This window comes from Malurus melanocephalus, unplaced genomic scaffold, assembly GCF_030028575.1.
Source record: "Malurus melanocephalus ecotype Western Australia unplaced genomic scaffold, MMel_1.1 scaffold_204, whole genome shotgun sequence".
Classification (NCBI taxonomy): domain Eukaryota; kingdom Metazoa; phylum Chordata; class Aves; order Passeriformes; family Maluridae; genus Malurus; species Malurus melanocephalus.
This window is the reverse complement of record NW_026623436.1, coordinates 49,515-72,003: the sequence shown is the minus strand read 5'-3', so window position 1 is coordinate 72,003 and position 22,489 is coordinate 49,515. Positions and strand designations below refer to the sequence as shown.

Below are 22,489 nucleotides of genomic sequence, written 5' to 3'. Positions count from 1 at the left end.
GAGTGTGTTAGGTAATGGAGTACAGTATGTCTTAAAATATATCTCTTAAAACAAAGCCTTTTACATTTCTTCCACCTCAGACTTGCCCTGCTGATGTTGCCACCTCTGCTGTGTGACCTGTGGAGGATAGCATGGCAAGGCAGTGTGAGAAATCCATGGCGAAGCAGGTGTGGAAGCGGAAGTCATGTCACTGCCCTTTGTAGTAAATCAAAAGAACTGTGTGCCCAGGCAGCCAGGAAGGACAATGACATTCCGGCCTGTATCAGGACCAGGGAAGCAATTCCTGCACTCAATACTATATATCCTGTGTTCAGTTCTGGGCCTCTCCATTCAGGTAGGACAGAAGGCCCATGGAGGTGAGGAAGGGTCTGGAGTGTCTGGGCACTGAGGAGCAGCTGAGGGAGCTGAAGAAAGCTCCGGGCAGACCTTGTCACTTCCTACAGCTGCCTGAAATGGGGCAGGAGGCTGCAGCCAGGTGGGGACGGACCTCTTCTCGCAGGCAACCAGTGACAGAACAGGACACAGCCCTAAGTTGTGCCAGTGCAGGTTCAGGCTGGACATTAGGAAAATTCCTTCACAGAAAGGGTGATTAGATACTAGAACGGGCCTAAGGAGATAGCGTAGTCACAGTCCTTGGATGTGTCTAAGGAAGAAGCAGATGTAGCACTTGGTGCCATGGCCTTGTCATGTTCGGTCACTGGTTGGACTCGATCACCTCAGACGCCTTTTCCAATCTATTACCAATAGTTGATTCTGTGATTCTGTGGAACACATGGCGGCAGGACACCGGGGGGGTCTGGCAGAGGGTCGGTGAGCAGCGTGGAGCGGCGGACACAGCTCAGCCCGGGATCACCCAGCGGCCGGGGCCGGGCGTGCCGGCGGGAGGGCCTTACCCCGGGCAGGGCGGGGCGGGGCGGGACGGGCAGAGCTCGGGCAGGCTCCCTCCCTGCCCCGGAGCCGCCGGGGACACTGCGGGTGGCGAGGCGGCCGGGCAGACAGCCATGTGGAAGTTGCTCGGTGCCCGTTCGGAGCCGGCCAGCCCCAGGGCAGCCAGCGGCCGCTTCTGGGCTGTCGTCCTGGGAGCAGCAGCGGGGCTCTTCCTCCTCGGGTTCCTCATCGGTACGGTGCAGACTAACCCTCCTTCGTATCGGGGGCTCGCCCGGCCGAGGGACGTGACTCGGAGCCGGGTTGGGGGAGAAGCGGGCGGGTTTCCAGCGCCCGGGAGTTTGTGCCGGGGGTGCCCGAGGTGAGTCCGTGCTCCGCCGGCCGATACCACCCTCCCGCCTCCCTCCCTTCATACTGGGAGGTGCAGTCACTGACCCTCTGGGATTTCCATCTCCTCCGCAGAAGAAGGATTGTTGTCTCTTTGCCTTCTTTTTCGATTTACTTTTTATTTAATAGAAGTGAAGTAATGCTGCGGACAGGAGAAGGGGCGCTGGGTTCGTGAGAACAAAAGACATACCCCTCGACTCTGCTGCGTTGAGACAGCACCCGCCCCAGAGGGAAAGGCAGGAAGATAAACATAGGGCTGGAGGTGCACGGACAGGAGGGGTGAAATAGTCTTATTCAGTGTCTCACCTACTCCCCGTCCCAAGCAGGCAGCGCTGTGGGTTGCTGATGCAAGAGAGATTCTCCTACCCTGCCTTCCTTTTGGTCTCACATACGAATCAGGATCAGCCTAAGGGAGGAAGGAAAACAAAAGAGCCGCTTGTATTTTGCAATGCCATTTAGTTTGCGCTTGGGGTTGGTGCCATTGGGGAGCCCCGTCTGAATTCATCTCTCATGTGGAGCCTTTCACTGTGCCAGTGACCAGTGCCTCACTGGTGCCAGCTTGTTACCCACTTGATCCTGCTGGTTCTCTCATTCACACTACTCACGTAGCTGCTGCTGTGAATGCACTGAACGTATCCAGTCTGACTTAAAAACAGATGTCAGGAACGTTTCTGTTTCTAGCCAGGTGTTTGTCTCATCACTTACTCTGGTAACGCTTGCTCAGTAAGGGAAGGATTCCAGAATAAGAGCCAGACAATACAGACAGTGATAAAGGATCTGTTCCTTACAAAGTGTGCCTGTGTTTCTGTGCATTTTTGTAAAGCTGCTGCCTTATTACTAAGGTAACTATATGACTGAGAGCATGATGTTCGGTGCTCAAGAAAGATACATAAGTCTCCTTAGCATCTACAGGAAAATAACTGATGAATAAATAGAGTATAGTATTTTATGTCACAGAATATCTACCTGGGCAAATAAATTCTCTTACCATTTGTGGGACTAACACTGCCATCGCTTTGCATCTGCAAAGGTGAGACCAGACAAATGGTGTATGCCATGGAAATACTGCTCTGATATTTTTACTTTTGTATTTTCATGTGTTGTACAGGCTGGTTTGCAAAACCTGCTGAAAAGAAGACATCCCTGAGTACTCATGAGGACATGAGGACAGAATTTATGACTGAAATGAAAGCGGAAAACATCAAGCAGTTTCTGTAGTAAGCAGCATGTAGACTAATCAGACAAGAAAAAGAAATCAAGTGGGAACCAGCCCAAGGATCATAGAATCATAGGATGGGTTATTTTGGAACAGACCTCAGAGATCCTCTCTTTCCAACTCCCCTGCCATGGGTAGGGACACCTTCCAGTAGACCAGGGTGCTCAGAGCCCCATCCAACCTGGCCTTGAACACTTCCCGGGATGGGGCATCCACAGCTTCTCTGGGCAACCTGTGCCAGTGCCTCACCACTCTCACAGTAAAGAATTTCATCCTCATGCCTAATCTAAACTCGACGTCTTTCAGTTAAAGGCCATTATCCCTTGTCCTACCACAACATTAAAGAAATGTCCCTCTCCAGCCTTCTTGCAAGCCCCCTTTAGGTATTGGAAGGTGCTATAAAGTCTTGGAGCCTTCTCCAGGCGGAACATGCCCAACTCTCTCAGCCTTTCTTCTCAGGAGAGATGCTCCAGCCCTCTGGTCATTTTATGGCCTCCTCTGGGACTTTTTCTGTCAAGTCCTTGTTCTTATGTTGGGCCTCAGAACTGAGCACAGCACCACGGGTGGGGTCTCATGAGAGCACAGTAGAGGGGAAGAATTACCTCTCTCAACAATGGAGCATGACAATATACATATTTTAAAATCTATTAAAATTTAATAGATGTAATTAATTTCTCAATGTTACTGCAAGTAAGCTGGTATACTTCATTTGTATGATATACTTGATTTATTTTTTCAGGGATCTTATAAGTGGATTGTTTTTCTCTTAAGAGAGCACAGTATTTGTTATAATCTTGTATTTATTCCATCAGTAATAGACCACAAGTCAGAGTTTATTGGTAGAAATTTGCTTCCTGTGAAAAGTAAGAGCATCAGCTATTACAGGAATAATCAACAAATTTGGGTTTCTCTCATACTCCTAGTCTGATTACATAGCATGGACTTGTGCAAAACTAAATTACTAAAAGACCTCCTTAAGTTTATAAGATTGTGCGCTTCCCCTGAACTCCTTTTAAGTTTATTTGCCATGAACTATTGCAAATAAATTAGCTGTATGGTCTCTTTACTACATAATAGTCATTACTGAACTAGAACATACACATTCTAAACTGAAGATTTAGGATTTTTTAAAGTCTTAACTTCTGTTTTGGCTCCTGCAAAGTCAGCAGTTGTTAAACAGGTCTGTGAAAGGACCTTCCTGCCCCCTAAATTCCCTGTCTCTATGTTAGCAGAGAACATTGTATCTCGTTTACTGTCATGTGGCCAGTGCTGCAGTGAAATATGGCAGATGTTTAGTCACTGCTCAGAACTACCAGTACAGGCAGTCAGATTAGAAGAGGAAATGAAGAAAAACACAATGATCCATTAAATGGGAATAATAGGGGGAAATGCTATTACATAAGTCAAATTTTAATGAAAATGTGAGACTTAAAAACTTGTCATTCTCACAGAAAACAGCCACTGGCACTCGCAATAACATGTAAGTGTGCTCTTGGTTCAATACATGTCATTCAGAAGGTGATGCTGTCACTGTAACAGTGACTTTTAGTACAGTATGAGATATTGCAATGATCAGAGGAACRTGATTTTATCCAGCAGCATTTTGCTGCTAAGGACTTTCTCTAGTTTGGAGAAAAGGAGGCTGAAGGGCAACATCATCGCTCTCTACAGCTTCCTAAGGAGGGGATGTGGCAAGAGAAGTGCTCATTTTTTGTCCCTGGTATCCAGTGATAGCATGCATAGAAATAGTTCAAAGCTGCACTGCAGAAGATACAGACTGGACTTGAGAAAGCATTTTTTGACCAGGAGGGTGTTCTAACTTGAAACATCTAGCATCCTAGAGAGGTAGTCAATGCCCCAAGCTTGTCAGTGCTTAAGAGACATTTGGACAATGCCCTTAACAACATCCACTAACTTGACTAACCCTGAATTGGTGAGGCAGTGGCACTAGATGATTGTTGTCGATCCCTTACAACCAAACCTGTTCTATTCTGTTCTGTTCTATTCTATTCTGTGTGTATAGTTCTTTCAAATTGCTTTTTTTTGGTGACTTTGTTCTCATTTGAACTCGAAAATTTAAGTTTTTCCTAATCTCACACCACTTCATAACTGCAGATACAACTACTTTCATTAACACCAGCTGGTGCCACACATGCACATGTCTTGGCATGTTAATGGCATGGTCATATGATAGAATGAGGACATCATGATGACAACCTCATTCAACTGAGGTTTTTTCAGCTGGAGTCACCACTGGGCTTTAACAATGGTCTGGACAATTTATTTTTTTTTCAGACAATGGGCTGTTTACTGTGCTCTCTTTTGCTGTTTGTTATTCATGCTGCATGATTTTTAAGTCACAAACTGTTGAGTTTCTGTTCCTTGTTCATACAGTACTCAAAACTCACTTTCTCTTACTTGCCAACAAGACACACTAGGAGTGAATAGTGAACTTTACATAAATCAGTGTTTGTGCCAAAATTAATTAAAATAGCAGGATCTGAGGAGAATATGCAACTAATTACAACTAAGGATTAGAGTAATTATGCACATTTCTAAATTGAATACACAAAGATATCTGTACTCCATTTTTTTATAACTTCGCAATGATAAAGTCTCCTTGTGCATAGGAGTGCATAGGCCTACTGTTGCTCAGAAGAAGTAAAGAAGGGACAAGCCCCATAGCTGGTGTCATCACACCATTCTTGCTAAGCCATTCTGCAGGGAGGATATAAATACCTGCGCTAGATCAGGACAGCCTGAAACCCTTCACCTCAGTTTATGTGTATGATAGGTAAATGCAGAGATGGAGAGAAGTCTTGGTCCTTGTTTAGCCCAAGTATATCTCATAATGTCTATGATTATTTCCAACTAGGCTAAGAGTTGTTCTCATTATGCCCTTCAATGCCTGACCCTGGTCATTTCTTTCTTTTCTCTAGCAATTTTACACAGCTTCCTCACCTAGCAGGAACAAAGGGAAATATGCATTTGGCACAGCAAGTCCAAGCTGAGTGGAAGAAATTTGGTTTGGATTCGGTTCAGTTGGCTCATTATGATGTCTTGCTCTCTTACCCTGATGACACCAAGCCTAACTACATCTCAATAATTGATGAGCTTGGCAATGAGGTACAAAAATCACCAGTTTTTCCAACCAGGGAACAAAATAATCTTCATGCACCTGGAAAGTCTGTGAGGGAAAACTGTCATCTATTCACTTAAAGGTGGTGGGCCTGGTACCAAGTTCATGGAAATCAGGGATTCCAGTTTGCGTTATGTTCTGCACCTTTGTTTCATAATATATGTGCTAGGACTACTAATATTTACCCTGATTCATGCAGCATCCTGGAATATGGATTAAAGGACAGTTATGTAAGAGAATTACTTAATGTAATTCAATTGTTTGAAAATTACTTTTATTTAGAAAGAGGAAAGAAGTTGTGGTCGGCACCATTCTTTGTATTGATTCATTATACTGTATTGATGATTCTGCTAAATTCAGTTTCTGAAAGATTAGAGTTTAGGTCTCAAGATGAGCTATCTCAAGAAATGAGTTCATTACACAGTGGTTGAAATGCATGTGGAAGCTTCAGGGATGAGCAGAATGCAAACATTTTTACCAGTGTGATCTAACGGGCTCCTGTCCACTGTACTGAGACCAGTTCAGGGAGCCCTGTGTTCGTGAAGAGTGAAGAGTGGAGATGGGATTTTTAAGTTCACACACTGAGCATGTCTACTGGAAAGGATGCCCAGTGCTTGCTAAAATTTTGGCCACTTCTTATGTAGATGATGTAGATTTCTAAAACTAGAGTCCATTGGATTGCAAATGCTTGTGAAATGTGCTTGTGAATAGAAAGTAATTCTTTTCTATATTGCCTTGTTTACTTTATTCCTTTTCTCCTTTCCCATTAGATTTTCAACACATCATTGTCTGAGCCTCCTCCTCCAGGATATGAGGCTGTTAGAGATGTGGTGCCACCCTACAGTGCCTTTTCAGCCCAAGGAGTGCCTGAGGTAACATAGCAGAGTATCACATAGTAAAAGATAGAAGTAGAAACAGAAAGAGAAATAGAAGTAGGAGCAGAAGTAGGAAAAGAAGCAGAGACAGAAATAAAAATAACAGAAATAAAAAGATGGAACACCATAGGGTACTGTAGCATAGCACAGAATATCAGAGCAGTACAGAGTAATGTGACATTCCTTAGGCTTTAGTTCAAAACCTGACATATCACCAGTAAGAAAGGTGACCTAGCGCTGATGTTCTTGGGATTGTTGTGGTGAACAGTGTTCAGATTGAACAGTCATACCTATGTTTGGGGTTTTTTTTTCCTGTAGTTTGACTCAGAACTGGCTTTTATTTTTTCTTTTCCTTAAAAAATATGCTAATTAATCTTCAATTTCAACTGCTATAAACACCCCCAGACATTTCTGTAACTATACACCGTTGTTTCCTCTCTTGGTGAGCAAATGGACTATTACATTTACTCAGCCAAATGAACAATTTCACTTTTCATAATGCTTCTTGCCCAAGGGTCACACTGACAGGTAGAGCTACACAGTGTTGAGTATGCTTGAAAAGCTTTTGCTGACATTTCTAGCTGGTGATAAAAGTGTTTCTGTGAGCTGAATTTAACACTAATCCTTCATGTCTTGCTGTACAGATGGTATCAGCTGATAGACTTTCTTTAATAAAGCTGACCTGTGTAACAGGATTTTTCTGTTCTGTAATCATTACGCGTTTCAATTAATATTTTGTAGGACTATAATTTTTGTGTGTTGTTCTCAGTATGTTCCCTGCCTATGCATAGAATAATTTAGGTTGACAGAGCCCTTTCAGGTCATCTGGTCCATTCTCTGCTTTAAAGTTCAATCTCAAAATGTGCTAATGCTTAGTCATGTACTTTGTAAAGTTTGTTAATAAGCTGTTCAAGTCCAGAAAACAAAAGGTATACCATATTCATTTGCCTCAGATCCTCAAAGAAAGCTGAAGAACCAGGCAGATCATCTGTACCTGAGGACATAAAAGCTTTGAGTGTTTCAAGAATTGCAGTGGCAATTTTGGAAGATAGTGTAAGATAAAATTCATGGGTGTTGACCTTTTATCATAAGATGTCACCAAAGAAAGACACAATAACATCACTGCTTTATTTGTTTTGTGGAGGCCGATAGTTAGTGATGAGATGTGAGAAATTATAAAAACAAGTTTTAAAAGCTTTAGCATCCTTCTTTAGGAAATTACTTTATTTTAATTAAATATAAGAACTTTGCTTCCAGTGAAAACAATATCTAAAGACAGATTGTCTTTTCAAAATGTGATGATTATTTTCACCATATTACATAATAGTTTGACAAAAGCTCCAGATATTTAGCTAGGGCCATTAGGAAGAGCATTGTGCAGTGAGCTTTTGTCTACATCTGTACTGCAAACAGCACAGGAGGAGCATGTATAAAGCTCCTTAGTGGGGATACTTGGTGGGGCCAAGGCTCTTCTGAGTTCTTGCAGGCCAAGAGTTTTATGTTAAAAACTATTCTATTAAGGAAGCTGTGGACTCCACTGCATAAAATATAGCTGGTATTTTCTGAGGTGTCTGTGTCCTAAAAAGCTCCAGCTATCCAAGACTGACTTCAGCTTAAGCTAACTACAAAGAGAAGTAAATGTTGTCTGAGCACTTAGTTTAAGTTTCTGATACAAAAGTCATATGCGAACATTCTCTGCTGTGTGCAAAGTCTGGCATTTTGGGATTGCAAGATTACCTAAAAGTCACTTGCCTACCTAATTGCTTTACAATCAAAGAATTCATACTGGAGCCAGTCCCAGAGATCATTGTTCCCAAGTTATTATCTTACTAGATGACACGCTCCTGTGGACATGATCATTGTTTCATATTCTGCTTCCTTCTTTCAGGGTGAGTTGGTGTATGTGAATTATGGGCGCACCGAGGACTTCTTTACGCTAGAACGTGTAATGGGAATTAACTGTACAGGAAAGATTGTTATTGCCAGATATGGGAAGATCTTCAGAGGAAATAAGGTAATCTCTATATATAAAAATGTTACTGCCCTTCTCAGTATTGCTTCCACTTCAACTGTTCTGCCCTTCAGTTGTTTTCAAAAGACTGAAACACTTTGCTAAATTATTCTGGAGATTTTAGAGGAACTGAGTTTTCACAAACCATTTCAAAGATGATTCTTTAGTAGAAGATACCAAATATCTATTTCTAGGATAAAAGTAAATCTGTTGGAAAATATTTTAATATTCATTTGCATTCTATAAATTGTTCTCAAATACCACTAAGAGAGTGTAATACACTCTAATTCTAAATTAGATTTTTCCTTCCTATTGGTTCAGCTGTTCTTTACCGTGTCTGTTTTGAGTTTATTATGGTTTCTGTATGCCAGACAGAGACTGTAGCTATATAGAGGTTATTTTAAATTCAGTATTTATTTGGTTATTCAACACCCCTGTCATGTAAATTTATTTTAAACTACAGTTTTCTGCAGATTTACATGACCTAACAGGAAAGGACATAATCCTGTGCATACTTCAGGCATACACTCAAGTTACTTTTCAACAGAGATGAACAGAGATGTAAGAAGACAGTCTATTTTATGTATCTTTGGCTTTTCTACAACAACTGCTTTGACCCTAATTTGAGCTGGGTTATAATTTCTATTTGTCAGCTACCTAAGGCTATCAAACACTGAATTCACTGAATGCTAATTCCTATTATATGCTGTTGATTAATCTTGTGTGAAGCTTTTAAATAAATAATTCACTGGTTTACATATATGAATAGTGGTATATAACTCATATTTAGGTCAGATAATATTTTCACTAAATTGTTTGCCACTTCTAAAGATATTATCTGAATGGAAAGGTCTTAAAAATTGAAGAAGGTGTTACTGTCTATGAATATTTTGTTAAAATGAAAAGCAAATTCCTTAGATTTACTAGTAACTAGAGAGGCAATTGTTTTGTTATTTGGAAATTACATGCCCTCATTGACAAAAAGGGATGATACCTTCATTATTACAGAGGTATTTCTAATGACTGTTTATAAACTGAAGAATTTGGTAGCCTGTATAAAATCTGGAGAACTGTAGCGAAAGTTTTTCAACTTCCTAATGGTGTGCAAAAATAGGATAGAGGATGAAGGCAAGTTCTGTATTTCCTTAAAAAAAAAAAAAGGAAAAGAAGTAATGTTATTTCTGAGTTAAAATACCCAAATTTAAAGCTGTTGAGGATTAGTTGTCACTCAGTCACCATCCATCACTGTCATATCTAGTAGCAAACCAGATTGGGTGTCAAAATGACATACGTTATACAATAATAAAGTCACACAAGAACACTTTTAAAACAGCATGCAGGTCAGTCCTTCTGTCGTAATAAGCCTAAGATAAGCATGCTCTGGAGATAGTCTTGTTCATAGCCAAAGACAGTTCCAAGCTTTCCAAGTGTAATTTTCCTGTCTGAATAGTCTGAACCCTGATATACCTTCAGAGATCATTTAGATCAATAAGGTAACTACAAGGCTACATGAAAGATAGCGTTGCATTAATGTGATACATTTTTTTCTTCTCCTGATGAGTACATTTCAATAGTCAGCTGATTGTGTTCATCTGGATGACAGAATTCAAACTCAGGTTATGTAGCAATACTGTGGAAAATGTTTTCCATGTCACTGATACTGTATCCTAACTGGAAGTCAAAGCAACAGCAAAACTTTTACTTTCATATGCAACCTGATACCTGCATATCTATTTTTCAGGAAATTATGAGATATGGGCCCTTTACTTGTCCCAAGCACTTTAAAAGACCCTAAGGAAAAATCACTGTAATTTATGTTTTGTTTTGCCCCTTGAACTCTGGGGTCAAGCTCTAGAGGACTGGATAGGGACAACAGATGTGCTTTTCAGGTGAAGAATGCTGAATTGGCAGGTGCCAAGGGAATTATTCTGTACTCTGACCCTGCTGACTACTGTGCCCCTGGAGTAGATCCTTATCCAGATGGCTGGAACCTTCCAGGTGGAGGAGCCCAGCGTGGGAATGTACTAAACCTGAATGGAGCTGGGGATCCTCTGACTCCCGGTTATCCTGCAAAAGGTGAGTGACTCTAGAGAAGGCATTCTCTGAGTGTCTGGTATCAGGAAAGGGCAGGGGGTGGGGTTGTTTTCTCCCTTGTAATAGCACATTTTTTTTTCTTATTCGTTGTTGCTCGAAAGAGGCAGCTTTGGGTTTCACTGCAGTAGGCCGCTTCTGTAAATGGTGCATGAGAGAAAGTGAGGAGATATTAGGGGGAACCCTAGAGTGCTGATCTCTATTCATCACCTTCACCTCAGGCTGCCTCAGCTGCTTGAGCTGTGCCTGTTTCATTTAGCAACTAAACCAGATTATTTTGATTGAAATTCATTAAGATCCATTTATGCCAGTACTTGAGACAGCATATCTGAGAGAGGCAGTCATCTCAAGAAAAATTATGGGCTGGAATTTGAGCTGGAAGGGGATACATGTTAAAAACAGCAGCATGGCAGAGCACATCATGAAGAAAATTTCTGGTTTTTCATGCTAGAGTCAGTGATCTCACAGATGAATCCCTGTTTCCCTCAATCACAAAGGGCCCCTGTAAATGTTTTATTAAGGAGGAAACCATTCTTTTCCATATACTGTTTCCTCCACATCAGGAGGATTAAGATTCTTACTTGTAAAATAAAATTATTTCTATTTGAGCTTTGCCAGAACAAAACCTAGATTTTGTTTTGTATACAAAAACAGCAGAACAGAATATTCAGTAGTCCAGCGTATAAGATTTTATCTGCATCTCTTTATCAACTGGCAAAGTTTTTTTAGTTTCCAGCTGAATTTTCCAAGCATCAGACTCTAGGCTCCCTCTTTGCTCTTGTTCTTTATGTGTAGCTTAGTCTGTATGTCTTTCCCATGAAAGGAAATATTTCTATGTAAAAGTATTTGAACACAAAAAAATGAACAATTAGTTTTAAAATTTCCAACCAGCTTTAAATGCATGATTGCAGACACTGTGGGAGAACCTTCATTAGTGTATCTCTGTAAACATATTGATAAAGTTCAAAGAATGAAATTACTGGGAAGATGTCAGCCCAGCTTCTGGGAAAGTGAAATGATTATTCCTGATGCCGGTGTTGGGACTGTGCTATGAATTGTACAGCTTCCTTCTTATAAATATGGAAATATCTGTCTTCTTTTGCTTTCAGAATACACATACCGATTAGACAAAGCCAGTGGTGTAGGGCTCCCAAAAATTCCAGTTCATCCTATTGGCTATCATGATGCAGAGTCATTACTGCGGTGAGTGCATGGGAGACAGGAGAAATTTTTAGCAGATTGTTTTTTGGAAGTTATGAGAGTATTTGAAAAGAGAGTAAAAGAGCTTTTGCACTCTGCTTCTCCTGTAGCTGTTGAAATAATGTGTTTCTCATTAGGATCTCTGTAGGAGGTAAGTGTGGTATTTATTCTTAGTTTTCAGGTATGTGCAGTTATCTGGAAAAGATCATTTGTAACATATCTCGGTCAGTCAAGTATACTGGAATTACCATGTGCCTCTCAGTGTAAATGAAGGCAAAAATTTTGAGGCTGGCATGATACTTGTCATGTGAAAAAGACCAAAGATGAAGTAATTCATTTGTCCTGGGAAATACTTGCTATGAATGTTTGATGGGAAAGTATCAGTTCTGTTCTCTATTAAAGGAAGTTATATTCTTTCTCTAATCAGGTGTATTATGTTGTTCAAATACGAAATTATGCTAGTTAACCCATATCAGGACACTGAGGAAAATGAGGAGTGTGATAGGAGATTGAATAGACATCTACATGTAAGTAAGTGTGCTTATTAAACATGCAAGGAGAGAGGCTACAACCTTGCCAGTGGACAACTTTCAAATTCATAATGATTTTAACAAGCCAGATAAATTCTCTAGGAAAAAAAACTGTGATGTGATTGAGTTGACTTATATATCATTCCCCTAAAAAATGTAGTAGAAGACATCTGTATCAAGTGTAGAGAAAGAAATGCCAAGATTGGCAACAATGTGGTGGATAAGTATTTAGGGCAGTAAATGAACATAACCTTGGCTAAATGTTTTATAGGAATTTTATAATCACATGAGCACTCATTCTGCTCTTTCTGATGCCTCTATGTGAATACTGAGTAAAACAACAAAAAAAATCTCTTGGTTCTCTATGCAGATTGCCCTTGAAGTGCTGAAGCTATTTATTTTCATATGGGGCAGGATTTTACGGTCTCTGCTGGTTTTGCATAGTTCATTAACTCTGTTCTAATATTTTTCCTATTTCCTCCCAAACTTGTATGGACTAATATCTCTCCAAACTGTCTTTTTTTTTCAAACTTTATAGTCATCACTGTTATCAGGATAACTGCCCATAATGATAAAGTTATAGCTTAAAAAAACTTTTTTATCTGTCAACTAGTAGTGATAGAGCAGATTACTATGTTTAAATGTGATGTAGCTAAACATTTCAGGAAGTATTAAATAATACTAGAACTTGGTTTTAATAATTATAAATAAAACCTAAATCCTTGAAAAATACTTCATCCTCTTTTTCATTTTTGTCTAGAGAAGTCTTAGCTTCTTGTTATTCCTGCTATCATATTTTTATATTAAAAAAAATTACTGAGGGCCTGAAGACATGTTGAAGTGTTCTGTGGAATAAAGCTTGACTGAAGTATGCATTTACAGTAAAAGGCATGCTTTCATTTACAATAAATAGATTTTGCTTCTTAAGAACCACTACATCCAACATATTTGTTAATATTTTTCTTCAGATCTCAGAATTTCATGTCAAAAATTAAAGTCCTTCAGGGGAATAAGTCTAGGTGGTTGTGATCCACTGAATTACTGCATTTCCAGCTGAGTTAACAGGAAAAACATGTCACTTTTGACAATGGAACAAGAGAAGGTCACTTGGACCGATCACATTTTTCCACTTTAGCCCATCTTTGACACACATCAACTGTCTATGCTACAGGATTAAGCAGTGTGCAGGGACAGGCACCAGAAGACAAGTCCCTGTGCTGTTAAAATGTTGGAATGGCCCAAGTTGCTCTCAGCTAATTCAAATGCAAATGCTGTTCAAGGCAGTAGAATGTTCCAGGGACCATTTACAAGAGGCAGTTTATATGCAAAACCTTCTGAGGCAAACACTTTTTTCCAGGGTAGCTGCAGGCCATTCCAAGCTGATCTCTATGCTCATGATCATTGCTCTATGTTAATTTACTAGTATTAGTGTCGCTAAAACTCCAGATTATTCTCTTGCCAAAGCTTGTGGTATAAATTGTCTAAAACAAAGACCAACACTGGTTTGTTTGTGCATGAGACCTAGCAAAGTGTCGTTTCTGGTTCCTTATTTGTGTTTGGTGCTGTTTTAAGATGTCTGTAACTAATAATGATTTTTTTTTCCATAATAGTAATATGGGAGGACAGGCACCACCCTATAGTAGCTGGAAAGGAAATTTGAATGTATCTTACAACGTTGGTCCTGGTTTCACAGAAAATTACTCTACAAGGTCAGTTTTGTTTCCTAAGATGAGTGTGCTTGGAATCAGAGGTAAAAACAAGTAGAGCAAAAGAGTTTGACCAAAGATAGAATAGCTGGGTTTATTTATATAATTTGTTTAATTTTGGCTATTTCCTTAGCTGAAATACACTCAGTGTAAAGCATTAGTATATTATGGCTTGATTGGATGGATATGACCTACTTGCTTTAGTTTCCAGCTGGTCTTCACTAGCCTTTGACAATCTATTTGATGAGGGTGAATTAGTAATTTTTTTTTTTTTAATTCTTGTGAGTCCAGCTTCTGGACTCATATAAAGCAGTTGACTTATATAAAACAGTATTCTGATTTATATAAGCAGTGTTTCCAGTCAGGTTTTGTAGAGAAAGAGCTTAAACTACAGTGCCAATTTTATTGCTTCAGACTGTTTTTTAAATGGAATTAGTAATTACAGTTTAGGACTAAAATCTATGTGTTTCAATGTTGTCTGAGTACAATGTACTGTTTACCTTCATATGTATGTGTTCATACTGAACTTTTCATGAACCCTTGGGGCTGAGTTGTTACACCTTCAGCTGTGGTACAGATAAACAATCCTTGATGTTGTGGAAAAAATGTCTTGATGCAACTCAGGTTGTCTGATTTTCTGCTGCCTGAGGTGCCACAGTAGTATTGACTGTGCTGGAGTGTTCTTGTTTTGGCTGATTTTTCTTCACAGTGACTGGTATGAGGCTGTTGGGCATTTGAACACAGAGYTGGTAAAATAGAGATGTTTTTGTTATTGCTGAGCAGGGCTTAGAGCCAAGGCCTTTTCTGCTTTTCATGCTGCCACAATTACAAGGGAGTTGGGGGTGCTTGGGAGGTGGGGAGGAGACACAGCCAGGTGTGACCCCAACTGACCAGAGGGATATTCCAGACTATATGGCATCACACTCAGTACATAAAGTGGGAGAAAAGGAGGAAGGGGGAGACATCTGGAGTGATGGTGTTCGTGTTCCCAAGAACGGTGAAATRTAGTGGGGCTGGCTCTTCTCTTTTGGAGATGGCTGAACCGTTTTGCTCTGCTTGTGTGCATGGCTTTTGTTTTATGTATTAAATTGTCTTTATCTCAACCCATGAGTAATCTGCCTTCTACCCTTCTGATTCTCTTGCTGATGGTGAGTGAGTGAGTGAGTGAGTGAGTGAGTGAGTGAGTGAGTGAGTGAGTGAGTGAGTGAGCAGCTGAGCGGTGCTGGGTTGCTGGCTTGGGTGAAGCTGTGATATGGAGTTAGGTCTGATACACCAAATTGCTGAAAATTAGAACTATTTACCTTTTTAAAGTTAGAGACTTTCCATTTTTCTTTCACTATTTTRAATTTAAAAACTGGCTGCTAGCAAAAGATCTTTAGAGTTCTGATCCTGTTATCTATATAAATCTTATTGACCACAGAAATATTACATAAYTGTCAAAGGCTAAATGCTGTTCTCTTTTGCTCAATTATGAATCCTGAAAAAACTRTGCTGTAATATTTTCAGATTTACTTTGGTTTAATAGGAGATAAATTTAGTCAAAATGCTATCCTTGTCATTTATATTGTATGTTTTTGAAAGGTGTCAAGATATTTGATTATTTAATCTGGTGGATTTTCTCTTTGTATTTTCTTCCCAATACACTAGAAAGGTGAAAATGCACATTCATAGCAACAATGAAGTAAGRAGGATTTACAATGTGATTGGTACCATCAAAGGCACAGTGGAACCAGGTAAAATCCTTTGCCTTCAGTATAATGTGAGTGAACAGTTACCTCTAMATGCACCTCATGCTTACAAGGGGGACATGAGGAATATAGTTTTCYCTGAAATACTGCATTGCATGACCAYTAGTKTTGAAATGCTTATTGCAGTGACTTTCATATGGTTCAGGCTATGTCAGCACTTTCACTGTAATTGCTGATTTTTAAGGGGAGTCATAACCAAGATGAAAATATTTGTCTTCAGACAAAATTTGCAATTGAAAGAACATTCTTAAGTGGATATTCTTCCCCGCTGAACATGGGAATGTATTTTGCATTCTGTCTGAAGACACTACATCCACCAATATTGACTTTCTGTCTGTCTTGGAGTCTCTTGTAACTAGTGTGATTTTATGCTCTAAAAAAACAGATATATAGACATCTATAGAATGATGATAAYATCATTTATCTTCTAACTGCAGCACTTTCATTTTGCCTAAAACACARCTGTTAACCTTAATATAGCAGCACAGAGACCTAGTCTGAATTTCATCTTAATAATCATATCTCTGTCATGATTTGGACAGCCCTTTTTGTGATTGATTATATATATCCAGAAAAATACTACATTCAGCACACCCTAATATTGTGAATTTGTATGCTGTACAGATATCATTAGTGGATCAGCTTCACTGTGAAACACACTGTGGTGAARTATGGAAAAATGCTTCCATCTTTAGAGGAAACCTGTAGTATATTTAATAATAGAAGTAATAATGGAGTTTGAGGTTTTCAGTCTTGTGGGATGTAGTTATATGTGTGACAATTTCTTCAGCACTGACTGAAAATACAGAAAAAATATCTTCAGAAATTTAAAACAGGTTTTGCCTTTCTGTTGTGTGTATTGTGAACTATTAATCTCTATTGTCTGATACRTATGTGGAAAATTAGAAATTACTTCAAGTTAACACCTCTGTGTCTTTTCCTAAGTAAACCTCCAAATTTAATTTCTCTAGACAGATACGTCATCCTGGGAGGCCACCGTGACTCATGGGTATTTGGTGGCATTGATCCTCAGAGTGGGGCAGCTGTGGTTCATGAGATTGTRAGGAGCTTTGGAAAATTGAAAAAGGAAGGTAATATAATCAAAGAATAAAGTACATCAGTGACTGCTCTCAGTAGTGCCCATTGATTTCTGTGAGATTTAAACGTATGCTTTAAATTAAAAACATGTATCTCAATGATGTCTTGAATAAACACACTGCTCAGCACCTTGGTATATGTGAGGTACTTCTGCTCAGGAGAAAGTGCACCTACAGGGAAATAAAACACAAAATGGGGGATGCTGAACTAAACATGGCATTTAGGTACAATTGACTRCTGTGTATTTGAGGCTGGTCAGACWGGATATGTMAGTAGYGTTATAAAACTGACACAGTAGTGGACTGATAAAGGCTTCATCAGGGCAGCACTGAGAGCCTTCTCAGCACTTGACTATGGTTTGGAGGCATATTCAAAAATAAGTGAAGGATGTCAGTGCAATGCAGAGAATGAGCTGTGCAAACATAGTAGGAGGTAATGGTTAAAAATACMTCATGCCTAGTTTCATTAGAATAGGAACAAATGTCAACTGCACCAAGTTTCTGTTCCTGTCAGAGCAAATGYTGTCTCCCTATCTGACATCCCATGGAGAGAAGCTCTGACATAAATACTACGCTAAAGAAGCGTTCTTTGCCTGCCTATTACACATAAAACCTATTGACATTTAGTGTTATTTCCATTTCCTCCCAGTAACTGAATATCAGGGGAAGCTGTCTCTGGAATTCAAATGGGAAAAAAATTAAAAGTTAAAAAAGAAAGTGAACAAAAGATGAAAAGCTTCAAAGAAAACATGGGCTGAGATGCAGCAGCTGGGCAATAGAGCCTGTTCCATTTGGCCTGGGTTTAAACTGAATGCAGAACTTCAAGTGAAGGATTTTTCTTTTGAAGATGATCTGTCAGAGTTATGAGGAATTCCTTAGGTTTTGAAATCTGGCATTTCAAAGACAGGTCAAAGAAGTTCTGTTATAGATACAGAAAACATGCCACTTTTCTGTCAGTAGACACTGGTATACAATGTATAATTAACTGAACAGAGCAAGAAGATTAGAAAAGCCTTCCTTCAAGAATTTGTGCACAGCACATTACTTTGCCTTGCTTAGAGTTTCAGGTTTTTGAAAAGTTTCTTGCAATTAACAGTAAGAGATGAAAAGGAATACTTCATTTGCACAATATTTAAGTAGAGGTGAGACGGCCTCAGTAACAAATTATTATTAAATTAGGTTACTGAAGTTAATGSTAAAGTTCCTTATTTATCTTTCCCTACAGATCATGGTAAAAGGTGAACCCCTCCAAAAATGACACATGTTTTCACGTTAGTCATCATGTAACAAGCAGGTTTATTTTTGTAATACRATTTCCATGGTCTTTCATTGCAGGGTGGAGACCAAGGAGAACAGTGATATTTGCAAGCTGGGATGCAGAGGAATTTGGCTTGTTAGGATCAACAGAGTGGGCTGAGGTAAACCAGTRGTGTTCAAAAAGAAATTTGCATGATGGCTGCTCTTTGAGAAATCKGCACTAGAAAGATTCTTCCCTCCCTCCCCCTCTTTTCCCTACATACATATTCTCTCTCTTGAGTTTCTTTTTGAACTACCGAGATTCTTCCTTGCAGTATATGGTGTTCTTCTCTGAAACAGTTGTTTATTTTATGAATGGGAGAATAGTTCTGAGGAAAAAAACGTTCATCAACATTTTCTTCCTTTTTTCTTAGGAAAATGCTAAAATATTGCAAGCACGGGGAGTGGCTTATATCAATGCAGATTCTTCYGTTGAAGGTACATGATTTTAACTTKTGTTTTTACAGGAATAGTAATGCTATGAYTGAGAGGGATTTTGGCTTGGAGATTTATTAGACCTTCAATGTGATAATTCTGTTGCATTAATTGAGAAATGGATATGGGGAGAAACTGCATGTGGAATTATGAAGTATCCCTCAGTTATTCCTGTTATTTCAGGGAAAAAGTTCTTTACAGTAGCTACACAATTAGGGAGGTCATAGGAGAGACAAAAAGTGTGTCCGTAAGTTCTATGACAACTCTTYAGAGTCAGCTTCTCCTCTTATAATGTGTGTAATAATCATGAGGGCATGAGAAAAGCTCTTAAGAGTTGCTTCAAAAGCTKTGCTGTAATTCATCCTAACCAATACAAATGCACTGAGAAGATCATAGGAAGACTCTTCCCTTTCTTATTAATAAATAACAGCACAAAGTTTCAGCTGAGGGAATTACCTTCTTCAAATAAATAGTTTTTCATGTTTTTCAGGAAACTACACACTGCGAGTGGATTGCACACCACTGATGTACAGTCTGGTGTACAGTYTGACTAAAAAGGTAATATCACTGGAAGTTTTTAGCCAGCATATTCAATGCTCACTTACTTGATGGGGTCTGTAAAATATGGTGTCAGAGCTTTCTTTTCTGACTGCAGTACATCTTTTAGGTCACTAGCTAAGGAACCGGAGCTTTTTCCCAGGGGAAGCAAGGGAATTCCAAGCTTATACCTTTAAATTATTAGCTATTCAGGATTAGGCGATTTTTCTACTCCTCCTGTGAAAATGTTCCTTCTGACAGCAAAAGAATGAAAGAATTCTATGAACCAGAGGACAGAAACAAGCACAAACCTGCCAGATCAGCGACTAGAATGCCTATGGTAGTGGGAGATGCTGACTCCCTTTAGGCAGGAGAAGAAATTAGGCTGGTTATCATATTGGTTTTGTGTGACATGACAGATTTGGTCAACGTGCTTAGCTTCAGTGTACCCTGTTAGTTACTTATTCTCTCGGACCACGGTGCTCTCACATGTATTTGTGTGGCACAAGAAATTAACAGGTTGGGATCTTCCTCAGGAAATAACCACACCTTTTTACATCTAAGATGTTCCTTGCTTTGGGAGTGGGTCTTAGAGGCTGGCATTTTATTTCTGGGTTTTTTTTTTTCTGTTCAATTTGATTAAACAATGAACATTAATTATTTTTCATGTATATTTTAGATGGAAATGTGGATACATTCAACTACTGTATATATTCTGTAAATTTACTTTATGTGCCTTCATCTGTTTTTTGTATTTAGCCATCTATCTTTTCCAGGGTTGATAATTTATTRTCTCTTGGAAGCAGGCATTAGGCTGGTGTAAAAGTAAAGTGGTAAATCAGTATAATTTTCTAGCAATTAAAAGACAGCAAATAAAATGTAACTCTGTTAAAAGTAGGTACTCAGATGTTTTTGTCCTGAACTACAGAACAGTTGATCACCTGCAGTTCCCATGGTAACCTGTGCTAAGTGAAGGTCTTCAGAACAGTCTAGAAATCAGGTCAGCAGAGTCTCAGTTTGGACACCAAGACTCATTATTAAAATGTTGACCTAAATACCAGTAAAACTGCTTCTATAACACTTCCTCGAGCTGGGAAGCAAAGGCTKATGAGTGCAAGTAACCACAGCTTGTTGGTAGCTGATGTCTGGAGAGAATGCTGATCAGGAAGCATGTCCCATGTAATCTTATCCAAAGTTAATCTGTGGTAAAAAGTCTTCATGCTGTTAATTCTATTCTATGAACAGTTTCCTTCATGGACAAAACTACAAATAAATTAGTTTTCATTTGATTCCTATTGTGGAGTAATTCTTAGATAGAAGGYAGACATATCTAATAACAGAATAGATATTAATAATCATCAATAGATTCAAAATAATAAAACCTCAGCAGTCCACCAATATAAAGGAAAGATAAAAAAACATCCACAATGTTTAAGCTACTTAGTTACACCTGCGTATTAGTCAGTGATAGAAATGAACTTTAGAATGATCATAATTTGTATACCTCTCTAGCAGCTATGATATAAACACCAGGTACTGTGCACTTTGCCYTTCTAAGGTTGCCTCTGTATCCATAAACATATTTTTTATGAACTGAAACAAGATAGAAACAGTTTTGAATTAAAATAAGRCTAAATTTATATTTCCAGCCAAAGTAAAGAAAAATGTTTTGGTTTTGTGAGGAATTTCTCCAATATTTAAATTAAATGGCCAAAAATCTCATAAAGAAGTATCRGAATGTAAATATTTTCTTGAAATGTTTTGTTTTCCTCRTGTTTAATTCCAAATAAAGTTACTTATTTTTTAGCAAATAAACTATTCTTCTGGAAAATGCTATGCATTTGAAATGTTAAAATGGATATGCAGAAAGGTTGAGGGACTTAAAATGGTGACTTACTCATTGCCCTAAGCCATAGGCTTTGTGTGATGGTAGGTTATTGACTTGTTGCTTGGTAACATCTAAAATGGTACCYTTTGTCTTTTTCTAGATACCAAGTCCTGATGAGGGGTTTGAAGGAAAATCTCTTTATGAGAGCTGGTAYGAAAAAAATCCATCAAGTGAATATAAAGAGGTCCCCAGGTCAGTGACAAAAGAAAACAAATTATATGTCAAACATTATTAAAATCTGTAGAATGTGGGTTTTAATAAAATACCCAAATGAAAAGCTGAGTGCTGAAAGAAATGKTGTGATTCTCAGCTAGTATAAATTTCAGAGTTGTAATGATTGCAGCTGATATACTATTGTACAACAGTTTTGTAAACCTGCCTYTGCAGATGAAAAGAAGGCTTTATAAATGAAAAATATTAATTTAGTTTATAGAGATTTAGACAAGTRTGGGTAGTATGCACAAGCCACTGGCAGGTACACAAGATGTTAACTCCAGACCTTTCCTTTGCACTTTTTTCCAGTGTCTGGAATGTCTCTCAGTTTGGGTGGTTGGGGAGCACACTAGGCAGAATTGTAAAACATTGTCCTTCAAATTTACCGGGGAGGGGGGCGGTTTCTGTGGAATCTCAAATATTACTAATTTTTTTTCCATGAAGCCATGCTGGTACTGCTGTGATTTCTCTGAGTTGAGAGYTTGGGATAGTGGAAGTTCAGAGGAGGAAGGTCATTGGTTCTTGTCAGTGATTAAAGACAGTGAGTTAAATGCTCCTCTTGAGAACTGGGTATCTCTGACCCTGAGAAGGGACACTTTGCTCCTCCAAGAAGGCARCTGATGAGGTGCAGATAATGTACAGGCAGTTTGTGGTGTATTGRCAAAAAAGCACACTAGGAAAAGACTCTGTAGTGTGTAGTGACTGACTGCTGAATAAATAACTGCTGTGGTACTTGGAAGCAAACTAAAATTATACCTTAAGTATTGTCACTCAAGGCATTTTCCTCTTTCTTGTTGAAAGAATAAATAAACTGGGTTCTGGCAATGACTTTGAAGTCTTTTTTCAACGTCTTGGCATCGCTTCAGGCAGAGCACGTTACAGTAAAAATTGGGTAAGTCTRTATCTTTGTAGTTTGGTCTCCCCTACAACTGCATGAATAACATCGTCTGTAAAGGAGCCATTTAGACTTCCAGCTTTTTAGGATGGTTCAGTGTTTAAGAGTGGTGTCTTTTTACTGTAACTCTATGTGCTACCTCAACACAAATATGTAATAAATGAGAATGATCAGCTTGRTGTCAGTCAGACAAAAGGACTTTTGCTCAGGGTAAATGAATGTGCTCAAAATTACCTATGATTGATGAAGGCTTCTGGGTAGGTTRTGGTGACTTTTGAATGATTTGTAACACTKTACAAAGTTTTGAATTCAAAATGGTTTGTGTTGTATTGAAAATAYG

General features: G+C 39.0%; 1 protein-coding gene across 3 annotated transcripts in view; it reads left to right on the top strand.

Annotated features, from left to right (window-relative positions):
* The first annotated feature begins 944 nt into the window (after nucleotides 1-944).
* LOC130577948 (putative N-acetylated-alpha-linked acidic dipeptidase) overlaps nucleotides 945-22,489 on the top strand; it is a 62,796-nt gene continuing 41,251 nt past the window's right edge. For all 3 annotated transcript variants that reach the window (XM_057373653.1, XM_057373652.1, XM_057373654.1), the window contains exons 1-15: nucleotides 945-1,119; nucleotides 2,381-2,489; nucleotides 5,428-5,614; nucleotides 6,398-6,499; nucleotides 8,391-8,516; nucleotides 10,403-10,589; nucleotides 11,714-11,807; nucleotides 13,945-14,043; nucleotides 15,688-15,773; nucleotides 16,760-16,879; nucleotides 18,221-18,303; nucleotides 18,556-18,619; nucleotides 19,107-19,174; nucleotides 21,142-21,233; nucleotides 22,056-22,146. In XM_057373653.1, coding sequence (XP_057229636.1) covers nucleotides 1,002-1,119; nucleotides 2,381-2,489; nucleotides 5,428-5,614; nucleotides 6,398-6,499; nucleotides 8,391-8,516; nucleotides 10,403-10,589; nucleotides 11,714-11,807; nucleotides 13,945-14,043; nucleotides 15,688-15,773; nucleotides 16,760-16,879; nucleotides 18,221-18,303; nucleotides 18,556-18,619; nucleotides 19,107-19,174; nucleotides 21,142-21,233; nucleotides 22,056-22,146 — 1,626 coding nt within the window. In that variant the 5' untranslated portion in view covers nucleotides 945-1,001. The remainder of the gene's footprint in view (nucleotides 1,120-2,380; nucleotides 2,490-5,427; nucleotides 5,615-6,397; nucleotides 6,500-8,390; nucleotides 8,517-10,402; nucleotides 10,590-11,713; nucleotides 11,808-13,944; nucleotides 14,044-15,687; nucleotides 15,774-16,759; nucleotides 16,880-18,220; nucleotides 18,304-18,555; nucleotides 18,620-19,106; nucleotides 19,175-21,141; nucleotides 21,234-22,055; nucleotides 22,147-22,489) is intronic.